Source organism: Hippopotamus amphibius, chromosome 10 (genome assembly GCF_030028045.1).
Source record: "Hippopotamus amphibius kiboko isolate mHipAmp2 chromosome 10, mHipAmp2.hap2, whole genome shotgun sequence".
Classification (NCBI taxonomy): domain Eukaryota; kingdom Metazoa; phylum Chordata; class Mammalia; order Artiodactyla; family Hippopotamidae; genus Hippopotamus; species Hippopotamus amphibius.
Genome location: NC_080195.1, coordinates 92,343,648 through 92,356,483, shown reverse-complemented (window position 1 = coordinate 92,356,483; position 12,836 = coordinate 92,343,648). Strand labels below are relative to the sequence as shown.

The window sequence follows — 12,836 nt, the reverse complement described above, 5'->3', positions numbered from 1 at the left end:
TCATTTTATATGTGTACACATATAAAGTGAATATATATATAATAGAAGAATGCAGAAAACTATTAACTCACATCTTAATCATCTAACTCTGTCAAGTTAACATGGTTCACGAATTTAGTTCAAAAATTTTAAAAGAACTAACACAATTCAAATACAGTTGAAGTCCCTTTGGTTGGTATTCCATTCCCATACTCTCCAATCCCATTCCTACCTAGAAGTAATCATGATACTGAAGTTTTTATTTATTGGTCCCATGTAAACTTTTGTTACATATAACTGAATTACTAAACAAATTAATTTTTTTGACTTTAAATAGGGTAGCACTGCATATATTCTTCTGCAGTTTGTCTTGTTTTTTATTGAACTATAACTGACTCACAATATTATGTTAGTTTCAGGTGTACAACACAGTAGTTGATTTCTAGTCTCATAGTATTGAGGTCGGAAAAGATGTTTGATATGGTTTCAACCTTAAACTTAATAAGACTTATTTTGTGGCCTAGCATGTGATCTACCCTGAAGAATGTTCCATGTTACTTGAAAAGAATGTGTATTCTGCTGCCTTTGGACAGAATGTTCTATCTATCTTTTTATCTCCCTATCTATCTATCTATTTATCTATCATCTATCTATCTAATTATCTGATGGTAGGTAGGGCCAGATTCTGGGGTATAGCTTGTTTCATTGTGTAAAAATTTGTTTATTATTGCCAAGCTGGTACATAGAACTCCAGTTTGTATACTTTTAACTTGTGTATAATATTTTATTATTTAAAAAGTACAATTCTTTTTCCTATTGATGGACACAAGTTTTCTATTTTGTGGTGCTTGAAATAGTGTTGTAATTAATATTGTCTCATTGCCTGCATGTGTTAGAGTTTCTCTAGGATGTATAGTCAGTAGACTAATTTGGGGGTCAAATTGTACATGCAAATTTAGTTTTGATAGATATTACCAAATCGCTCTTCAATATGATTATTTGAATTTTCTTTCTCACAAGCGATGAATGTCACTGCTTAGTAATGCTAAGGATGTTAATTGCTGTTAGTATATTTGAGGCCAATAATATTTCATTTTTAATTTTAATTGGAATCCCATAATTACTGTTGAAGTTGACCATCTACTAAAATTGAGCACCTATAGACATCTGTGTGTTCATGTTTTATTTCTTCACTGTTTGGGTTTGCGTTTTTGTTAATTGACTGCTGTTTATCTTTTATGTGTTAATTAGTAGAAATTCTCCATGAATTCTGGAAAATGTTTTTCAGTTGTAAACTATAAGGGTACTTCCCACATGTGCTCTCGTTCATCTCTGCAAGCTGAGGGCAGTTTTTCATGAATGTTCTACACACACACAGGGTGAGCTGAAAGTAAGAGAGTTAAAGCCCCAGAAGCTACTCTCTACCAGTGAGCAAGGCTGTTTGGTTAATAAACATCCCTGCTTCCTTGCCCATTAATTGAGGTAATTCTGAGGATTTATCTCTCTGTCTCATGTAATCCCCAGCAGAATTATGTTTCTGAGCCCACGGTGGTTTCTGGCTTGATTACATAGTTTTCTTGGCTTTATTGTTCCCAACTTTTCACTTTCTAACTCCTCTCATGGACTTTCCATGGATTACCTTCTAAATAAATTTGAGAAACTCATACAAAAATCTTTGCCGCAGTTCTGTTCTATTGTAGCCAAAGAAAAACATACATAGCGAAAAAAGAAAAGACAAAAAAAGGAAACAACCTGTTTTGTGTCTTGTTTTTATTTCTTTTTACATCTTTTATTTAAAAATCATTCAGTGTTATTATTGGCTACATTTATCAATATTCTTCCCTGTTCATCCTTTTATTTTTTAATAAAATAAAAAATCTTTATTCTTTTTAAAAAACTCCTTTAATATTCTACATCAGGAAGACATCTTCCTACATTTTCTTCAAACATTTTTCTGTAGTTTTTCTGTATATTTAACCCACCTGGGATTATTTTTCTTCATGATGTGAGATAAGGACCTAATTTTATTTATCCTAAGATGAATAACCCACTTACTCAGCATCATTTCTTGAATAGCCATCCTTGCCTCATGAATTGGTGAAACTATCTTTCTGACATATGCAATTTCCACATATGAATCAGGTTGTCTGTGGGATCTTTATTCTATCCCACTGAGATAGTTTTCTACTCCTGGGCCAATATCACTTACTCTTTATTATTATAACTGGGTAACAAGTTTTGTTATATGTTCCATTTTATTTTACTAAATTTTTCAATTTCAAGATATATGATTTGTCCTTTTTTACATTAACTTATTTGTTTTATTTCAGTCTGTTCTTCATAAATCAATGCCTTTTTAAAGGAAAGCTATTCTTCCACTCATTTATTTGAACATATTAAGTATAATCACTTAAAACATATAATTTGTGGAGAATTTATAATGTGAATGCTGATTTCATTTCTGAACATAAGTATATGTTTTTTTTTTTTTTGATTTTCAGTCTTATGAAAACATATCATTGCCCTGTGCTTGGAGCATAGTGTGTGAACTCATTTTGCTATCTTCTCCTCCACTTATATAAAGTCAAAATAAAACACAGTTCTACTCGATTTTCTGAAACCAAATCTGCTGCAACTACATCGAATCTGCATTAGCTACAATGAAGAAAATAATCATCGTACTTCCATCTTCTTGGCTCCCCAAATTCAAGTGTCACGCTCCAGGCTCCCGTTGTATGGGAGGATCTCACCTATGATTAGAATCATCTCCTAGAATATAAGTAAGATGAAGTTCTCCCAACTTCATCAATGGTGTCTCTCACTTCATGTGTATTTTAAAGTGATTAAGAATACAGTTAGTGTTAGTTCAGTTAAATAAAAAGCATAAATATATTCCATGACACACCTTTATTTTTTATATTCCACTTTTTATCAGCAGCAAGGCTTTCAGAAAGCAACATGTGGTACTTTTAAGAGTAAAGAAGAAGAAACAAAAGTGGCTATTGCTTATTTTAGCCAGTTATAAAAAACCACAATTTCAGCACATTAACCCCTGACCTAGTACTTCCTTATCTCTGGCCAGTTTTACTTGCCAGAACAAAAGGCAAATTGGTTTACTTCAGGACAGGTTTGCTTTTATTTATTAATTTTTAATTCTAAATTCATTGTTATTCAAAGTGTGGAATTTTGCATGATAAAGTGAACTTTAATTATCAGAGAACAGTCTTGGTTTTCCCATAACCGCAGTCATGAGTGGTTATCTCAACCTGTCCTCTTGTTATTATTGGCATGTTTAAAAAGATAAAGTTTTAAGGCAAGTGAGTAACATCTTCCCCACCCAGAATACTTCCTTAAAATAGAAAGAAAAATGCTTAATTCCCCTCACAGCAGCTGCTCCCATTCATTAATAACTACATGAGGCCATAAAAAGTAGGCATATGATGCCTTGTTTAAGTGGACTTTCCTTTAGGTTAGATCAATACTTCCTTACATTGCATAACTTCACATGGGTGACAGAATGAAGATTACAAAATTTGTGATTGTTTCAATAAGAAATATATATATGTATATATATACACACACACACACATATATATATATACACAGAGAGAGAGAGAGAAAGTAGGATAGAGGGAGGGTGGGAAGAGAGATGTAGGTATTAATATATATGTTAGGCTTTATGTACATATATATATATATATATATCTGTGTGTAAAAGCTATCTTTACAATGTCTACAAATAGGTAAAAGAGGAAAAATGACTTAATAATGACCTGAGTCAGAGGGTAGAAGGTTGATCTGTTAGGCACTCTCTACAAATATGTGCATGTGCCCAATGACTAATTTGACTACCATGAATTTCACATTACTTCTACCAGTTCTCAAAATGATAAAGTGTCATTTTTGCTTACAACATGCATTTAATTCATCCACCTCAACAACTGGCCTGTTCAGGTGATTAACATTTACAACTCTAAGCATCTCTGTACTCACTAATATCTTCTTAAAGATTAACTGTGCTTTTAAAGCCACTTAACTAAGGAACAGATACATAATGTTGCCAAAGGGACATACACTAGTAAGACTAGTGTAGACTTGTTGGTGTTTGACAATCCTTCCTTGAAAACGTAAGAGCTTCTGCTCTTCAGTGGTGCAAGCTTCTGTGCTCTCTCAGTGTTCTTAGAGTAGCAAACCTTCAAAAACCAAAAATGGGGTCAAAGAGAAGTATACCTTCAAGGCACTGTTCTCTCAGCAACTATGAAATCATGTTTGCAGCTCTCTTTGCCGTATTGGTGGTGCTCTGTGCTGGATTAATTGCAGTGTCCTGGCTGTCAATCAAGGGATCAGAGAGAGGTAAGTCACATAGAGTTGGCTACTGACATTGCTCTCAGATGAATGTACACACTTCAATCTCCAGAAATCCCGCCAGCATATTGTGTTCATTGCTGTGCTTTGTGGCAAGGTATTTATATTGCATTCAGATGTTTCACCGTAATTCACTTCATAGAATATTTTTTTAAGTTGGTATATAATTTGGAATTTAATTCAGAATTCAAACATGAGACTAAGTTCTTAAAATAAAAAATAAGGTTCTCAGTTTCAACATATAACAAAGTAGGTTCATAGCCTGTGGATCCGTTCTTATAGAATTTAAATCATAAACATATTCAAATATTGTTGACTACAGAAGTGGACAAATAGACCAATTTAAGGAAAAAATATTGCTTATTTCTAGAGAATGATATCTTCATTCTCTTGTTAGTACAACAACTTGAACTGTAACAATATAAGGGAACTTGGGTGTAATTGTGGATTTATAAAAATCTCAAGCTGCCTGAGGTCTTCAAATGTATTCTCTTGTTGCAACAAACTTATGAGTTAGTTGTTATCATTACCATCATTTTATAGATGAAAAATCAGAGACAGAGAATTTAAGTAACTTGCTTAAATTTGCAGCATTGCCGGGTAGTGCAAACTAGACGATCTAACTTTAGAACTTGTGCTCTTCTTTACCATTTATTCACTTACAAGACAATTTTTAAAATGGCAGCATAGCAGAAACCTGCATATTGGATTTATTTTTTCTGAGAAAATTTTAACTTTTTTTTAAATGATGAATTATATAGGGGTGTATTAATTTCTTCTGAAAACTCAGAGGGCAAAATTTTTAATGGGAGTGATTTTGGTTTTACTGAGAAAATTCTCAGCCTCTGAGTTAGTTCTTTTCCCTTAGTAAATAAGTTTCAATTAGAATGTAATAAATATGATTTATACATTTATAAAATAATTCCAATATAATCCCTGGTTTATTTAACTACTATAGCTGTCTACGAGGGATATATTTTACAGAGAAGGAAGGCTTTGGATATTTTATATAATTATATGAACAGTTAAATAAATTACAGAAGTTCACTGAGACTTTTAGAAAAATGATTGCTTTGGTCTTAAATGCTGTGAATAACTTCAAGGATATGTAATCATTTGGAAGTCCATTGGAATCTTTGATGCTCAATAAAAATACAAAAGTTAGTTACTTTACCAGAAAAATAAAAAAATACTTTTAAATGTTAATATGATTTAATTGTGAACAACTGAATATAAGAAGGGATTTGAGATAAGTCTACAATAGAACACCACAGGACATAAAACATGCACTTTTAATATATGCTTTCATTTTAATACACTTTTAACACATTTTATTGGAAATCATTTTAGACTTTAAAAACGTTGCAAAAATTGTAGAATTCTTCTATAACATTCACTCATGTTCCCCTAATGTATATACATAGTACACCTGTCACAACCAAGAAATTAATAATATTGTTACAATGATATTAACTGAACCAAACACTTTATTCAAATTTCACCAGTTTTTCCACTAATGTCTTTTAACTGTTCAGGATCTAGTGCAGATTGCTACATTGTATTTAGCTTTCATGTGTTCTTAGTCTTCTCCAATGCATGACAGTTCCTCAGCCTTTCCTTGTCTTTCACTTTTAAATATGCCAATCTAAATGTTATTTTGAGTATTTAAAAAATAAATGAAAGCATATTAATAATATGTCACATCAGTTATGCAATGATAACTGTATAGTCTAAGTGCAAGTTTATTGCTTAAAATATTAATTCTAAAGTTCCTTCTGGACTAGGAGATTTGTGTCACTATATGACAGATCTTGGGTTCTGAAGTCAGTCAATCCTTTGTCCGAATTCCAGATCTGTCACTTTTATCACGTTGGGAAATTTTCTTAGCGAATCTAAGCCCCAGTTTCCCCATCTGGGAAAAGAAGAAGCAATAACATCTCCTCATACCAGGTTAATGCATCATTATTATTACATTTACTAATGATTTCATCATTGTATGAGTTTCACCTGAAGCATTCATTTTAAAAATAAATGTATATTCAAAGAAAATAATCTCATAATGGGATTGTACTGGACTTAATGGTACATTTTATTTCCCATGTTTGTATTCAATTTGTAAGCTTTTTTTAAATATTTTTTTCATATTGAGATAATAAATTTTCTGCAGCATTCTCAATAACTTCTCCAATAATGACAGCCTCCATCTAATGGCAAAAGGTCATACATACCACTTTTATAATTATTAGAATGAAAGAAGTAGCTTCAGAGCTATGTTTCAAAGTAACACACACTGAAACCTTCACAGCAATCCACATGCAGAAAATCAGCAGTGTCCCCTGATGCTAGGTGTTCAAGAAGTATCTGAAAGCAACTACAAAACTTTTAATGGTCCATTTCTCACCATGTTTCCCTGAATCAGTTCCCATAATTGGTGGAAGCTGATCATCCCTGTATCTTTCAACAGGAATCTCAATAACAAACAAACAAAAACAAAACACAACTTGGAAGCTTGGAGAGTTGTTTAGACTTCAAAGAAAAGAAAAAAAAAATAATGAGATAGAGAAGAAATTTAATTTTCAATCTTTTAAAACAACTAAATAGCTTAAAAAAATTAAAAATAAAAAGCAGCTGATGATGAAACACGAAGACTGCAAAGAATGAAAACAAGAACTTCAAGGCCAACTTAAGCAAGAACTTTACTTCTATGTCTTAACCAGAGTGTGCATATTTTCTGTTATTCATCATTCACATTTTCAGTGTTTTGTTTCTTATTAATTCATCTAGATGCAGCATTTGGAAAAAGTCATGAAGCCAGAGGGACACTGACAATAACATCCGGAGCTACATATAATCCTAACTTGCAAGACAAACTCTCAGTGGATTTCAAAGTTCTTGCATTTGACATTCAGCAAATGGTAGGAGACCTTCTCTCTTCAACTAGTTTAAAATTTCATAGCATAGTTTCACTAACTACTTACCAAAAGAGACATAGATCTCACGCTCTTTGAAAAAACTTAGTGAATAAATGTAATATGCTCACGATACTTGTGTATGAGACCCATCATCACAGAGAAGGAAATTACCCCAATACAGTTCTAAGCAGAATATTAATTTTAAACAAAATCTCAAATTTAATGTCTTTTTTTAACCTTTCTTTTTTTTAGATAGATGATATCTTTCAATCAAGTAATATGAAAAATGAATATAAAAGCTCAAGAGTTTTACGATTTGAGTAAGTATAGCTCAAAATTTTTCTGCAGATGGAAAGCACAGGATCACGATATAGTGATCTTCTTGCTAATATCTGTAGAAGAGTATCACTATTTTTAGGAGGAAATAAAACATTTTAAATTTTCAACATTTTCCAGGAAGGTTGAGAAAAGTGGCACAGTATAAGCTTCTATATTTGTAGCAAATAATGTAATACTAGATAGTTTATCTCATGTTAACACATTTCTCTCTCCTGAGTGCAAAAATTTTGCAGACACATGGAGAAGGCTGAGGTTGATTGTATGCAGATGCCTAGGAGTCTGACATTTAACCTACATCGAATGGAAGCCACAGGGGACTCCAGGTCATTGGAGAAGGCAGAGAGCCTCACTTTATAGAAAGACTAATCTCCTATCTTAGATCAGAAACAATTGAACCAGAGAGCCTGGCACCAAAGATATTTGGTACATGGTCTTCACAAGAGTCCTAACATTAGTAAAAGAGTCGTTAGTTCTCAGTGACCAAATAGAGGTAGGAAGGTCAAGTTAAAGGAAAAAAGATTATGTTTAGAAAAACAACAGCAGGTCAAATTAGTTAATGGGCAGAAGGAAACTTTAGGCCTTGCCATTTCTTATTGGAACAAAATGTATTCACTTAGTGGAAGCCTTAATGAAAAAAAGCACAAAGCTTCATTTTATACCACCGCCCTCAAAAAAAAAATTAAAAATCTGTTTCTTTTTTTCGCACCTAGTTATCTATGTTGATTATTCTTTATCCCACTGCACATTCACAAGATCTTAGTCTCAGTAGCCAGTCAACCCTACCTCCACCTACTTGTCTTCATTCCTATCCATAACGCAGAGGCTTCGACTCCTATTTTCCAAGGCTTATGATCTCTGATAGCCTCTTTCATGGCCTAATTTCAGGGATAGGAGACATGTGGACTCTCAGGAAAGATTATTATTATTATTTTTTGTTTGTGTATTTTGCTCAAAGTGCTGTGTTAAAATATTTATTCAGTATTTACTCTGTGTAGGTAAAACCACGCATGCAAGATTTTATTTCACTTAAAGCTATTTACATACTTTTGAGTGAGTGGAACCAATTTCTCTTTTCCAGTTTTGGAGAGGATTCAAGTGTGGAGATCTGCATTAAATCTTCAATTCAAATTTAGTTCTTAAAGGTTTTAGCCTCCCTCAAGGAGAGGCATCCCAGGTCCTTCCTTGCCTTCATTGGGCTCTAATCAGTGAAATCCACGCAAAGCAAGGTATCTAGTGCAGAGTTTATTGGGATAGTTTTGCTAATGGAACTCTTTGTCTTCTCTTGTTTACAACATGCTGGATAACTTTGTTTTTACTAGATTGGGAAAATTTGCTGAATATAGACTTTTATATAAGGTCTGGTGCTTTATCAAAACCCCAGCATTTTCTTTTATATTTATTAAGTTATCTTATATTTCTCTAGGTAATAAAATCACTATATGTGAAACTATAAATTATTTGAGCTGAGGAATTATTTCTTTCCCTTCCTTTAAACTACCTAGGAGACCAATATAGTGCCTAAACCTTGATACATATTTTATAACAATTCTCAAATAATATACTTCATCAGTGTAGAGAGACTTTCACCAAGTTGTAGCTGAACTACTTTTAAATCAGAAGTGAGTTTTTAAAAGATGCAATGCAAAGCAATTTCATGAAAATGTCTGTAAGATAAATTACAGGTAGGTACTTTGGGAGACTGAGAAGAAAAGAATGAGAAAAGAAATTCAGAAGCAGCAAAGAAAGTAACAAGCAAATATTTAGGTTTACTTTAAATAATCACATATAAAATGACACATTCCACTTATAGAAAAAAGTGGCAGACTCCTAATTACCTTTATATTTTCACTTTAAACTTCAATTGATAAAATCAAGAAACAGAAATAACTGACTTCTCAATTAACTAACAATAGCCACACCAACTCTGAAAAATACATCTAAAAATCCTTTAAAATGCCTATTTCCTTTTTTTGTTACTGATTTTAATGAAACACACACCCCATGCATGTGTATATGGTCAAGTTATAGCACTCAGAATAAAAACTTAGTCATTAGTCTCTCTCTTCTTCCTTTTAAAAATATTATTTAATGTCAATTCTTGCCCCCCCTCCACTAAGGGTGTGTGTGTGTGTGTGTGTGTGTGTGTGTGTGTGTGTGTGTGTGTAGTCATTCTACACATACACTCTACAGGACAAGCAAATGGTTTACCCTTGTCTGGGAACACTTTTTATTATTCTGCTTTGTGGAAAGCGCTTTGACTCAGAGAGCACTTAGCAGCTGATTCTTTTAATAAAGTGCTGTTTACCCTTTGTGGCAATATGAAGCTTATTTTGCCCTTTGAGCACAGATAAGTCACCAAGTTAGGAAAGGAAAGACTTTTGTTTACTCAGCAACCCTAGAGGTTATCAATATCATTAAGGAAAATAAGAGATAAGAAACATTTGATTTATTGCACACAGGCTCTGTGTATAATGATAGGATTTATCTGTTAAAAAAAAAAGAAAAACAGACCCAGATATTCCACTGGAACAGTACTTTGAAATGAAAATGGCCATTGTTTCCTTTTTTTTCTTTCCTAAAGAAAGAATTCTCATTACCTTAATAAATAAATTCAATCTCACAGCAGTGATAGAGATCATTACTAAACTACTGAAATAGCAGCTTTAGCTTCCTTATTACTTGAAACATGAATGTTTATTATGGTTTCCCTGATTTCTACTGTATATCTCTCTTATCTGAACATTTACTGTGAATAAGAAACAAATTTTAAAGAATACAACTGTATGTGGATACAGGATATGTAACTCCTGTCCTTACAAAGTATAAATTATTAAATGCAATGTATAATTCACAACTAAGAAAACACATCTTTCATACAAAGATATTTTATGCCTGAGGTTGAACTAATCCAGTTACTTTCAATTCAGTGAAAGAAAATTCCAGATTTGTATGCTCTTACCAAAATTACCTTTCCTTTCTACTCCCTAACTCAAATAAAATAAAAATAAGTGGTCAAATTAAATATGTGGAAGTTACACAAAAAGAAAAATCCGATTTAATCAGAATTAAAGCTATCTGCTGTGCAACCGTGGAGGTGAAGATTAGGAATTGAAGACAGGGAAACTAATGGACATTATTGACTCTCACTTTATTTTAACCATATTTAACTCTGTCCATTTAAGAACTTTGGGGGTGAGCATGATTAAGGAGACAAGGAAAAGGGGGAGGAAGCAGAGGTGGAAGAGATGGAGGAAGAAGGAGAAGCAAAAGAGGAAAAGGTGGTGGAAGAGGAGGAAGGGGAAGAGAAGGGAGAAAGGAAAGGACAGGAAGAGGGAAACTTCTATCTTCAAAAGTATGGAGGCTATAAAATATCCATTCCTCCCACCTCCCAATTCCAACTAGCTATTTTCTTCATCTCGTTGGATATGAAGTTCTGGTAACAATGCAAGATAATAAAAACCTGAATCTGCATCTAGGCAAGTGTGTTGCATTGTCTTTCCTACTGACAAATAGTTCATAATGGTATGTGGGCTGGGGGATGGGAACTATATCAAAACACATCTGGGAAACAGAGGTTCTGGTTTTTATTCCTCTCTCTCTCTCTGATATTAATAAGCTGTGTAACCCTAGGCAAGATTATCTATATTACTCCAAGTCTCAATCTCATTATTTATAAAATTACAATGTTGGCCAACATCAGATGCAAAAATAGAGTCATCTCCTTTTTCTTGAGCATTTGTTTAAATAAATGTGGATGAGGGCTGAGAGTTGTATACCAGTTAAGATTTTTTTAATTGCGATTAACAGAACACCGACTAAAAGTGCCTTAAACAATAAGTATTTTTTCCATCTGACATCACAAGAAATCTGGAGGTTTCAGCAGAGGTTAATTCAGTGGTACAATGACAGTGACATAATCAAGAATTTAGGTGTTTTCATTGTTTTATTGTGCTATCTTTAGCTTGTCAATCATAGCTTGCCTTATGGTCCAAAGATAGATGTGACAGTTCCAACAATCATATGTAGACATAATAACATTCAAGGAAGAAGAGTAGTAATCCACTATGAACCTTTATTTTATTAAATATGGAAATGTTTTCCAGAAGTTTCTGATCAGTGACCCCTCACGTTCCATTGACCAGGGCCTAGTCACATGCCCATGAATAAAACTATCATTGACATGAGGCATGGTTGGAGAAGTCATAAGAAAATGGAGAGTTATTATCAAATGAAATTAAAGACCGGCCAGCATGGAAAAATTAACAAGGGTGGAAGAGTAGATAAAAACAGTGTCTGAGACGAAATGTATTTTTATCAAGGACAGAAAGTGATTCCATGTGTGGGTAAATTTGGGGAGCCCAGATCTAAATAGTCACTAAGGAGCCTTGCCATTTACAAGATTTGGATACTATGATTTAATCAAATGATTGGAAAGTTAAACATTCTAACATTTTTAAATAATATATTTAGTAGAGATGAAATGTGCAATTGCTGATCCTGTTCACATCAATCAGGAAAAGCTAGCTACATAGAAAGGAATCCCTTCTGCTAAACTATGAACCCGAATAGTAGCACAGAAACTAAAAAGTAACATCCTACTGAGAGGAAATGCTGATCTACTGTGATCTTTCAGGAATATTTTTAACCTGTATATAGTCTTGGAGGGAAAAAAAACATTTATTATAGATTCTATCAAGACAATATACATACAGATACATAAAGGCTCTTCAAGAATTGATGAAGTCCTTCAAGAAACTCATTAACACAGATATATTGCAAGGATATGAGTGCAAATGCCTAAATTTCAGAACAAGCAAACATACCATACAAAATTTGGTTCTCCTTAGTCTGCCTCTTGAGGGCCCATGTAAACCTTGAGTACCCCCAGCTTACTGAGGGGTACAGAATGAAGACCAGAGCTAGAATTTTTTTTCCAAGCAGTTGTATCCTAAAAGCACAGTGGCAAAGTAGAAATGTAGACAGAAGAGCAAAAATCTCTCCAGTATTTCTAGTGGACCCACAATTTATTCATTTTTATGATTCGATTCTTTAAACTGTAAACAAATCACCAGTGGAAAAATACTTTTAAAATGCATGTTTCAGAGAAGGAGATGAAGTAAAAGAAAAGATGACTTGGGTAGTGTAATTGAACTCTAATGTTATGGTCAGAGATGAGTAGGCAAGATAATCCCAACGCTTGACCATGAGACTGAATATCCCACAAATTCCCAATAATCCATT

At 33.2% G+C, this 12,836-nt stretch overlaps 1 protein-coding gene across 1 annotated transcript in view; it reads left to right on the top strand.

Annotated features, from left to right (window-relative positions):
* The first annotated feature begins 4,187 nt into the window (after nucleotides 1-4,187).
* The window catches only part of TMPRSS15 (transmembrane serine protease 15), a 117,427-nt gene continuing 108,778 nt past the window's right edge, over nucleotides 4,188-12,836 (top strand). The window contains exons 1-3 of the mRNA XM_057697364.1: nucleotides 4,188-4,332; nucleotides 7,129-7,259; nucleotides 7,509-7,576. Coding sequence (XP_057553347.1) covers nucleotides 4,188-4,332; nucleotides 7,129-7,259; nucleotides 7,509-7,576 — 344 coding nt within the window. The remainder of the gene's footprint in view (nucleotides 4,333-7,128; nucleotides 7,260-7,508; nucleotides 7,577-12,836) is intronic.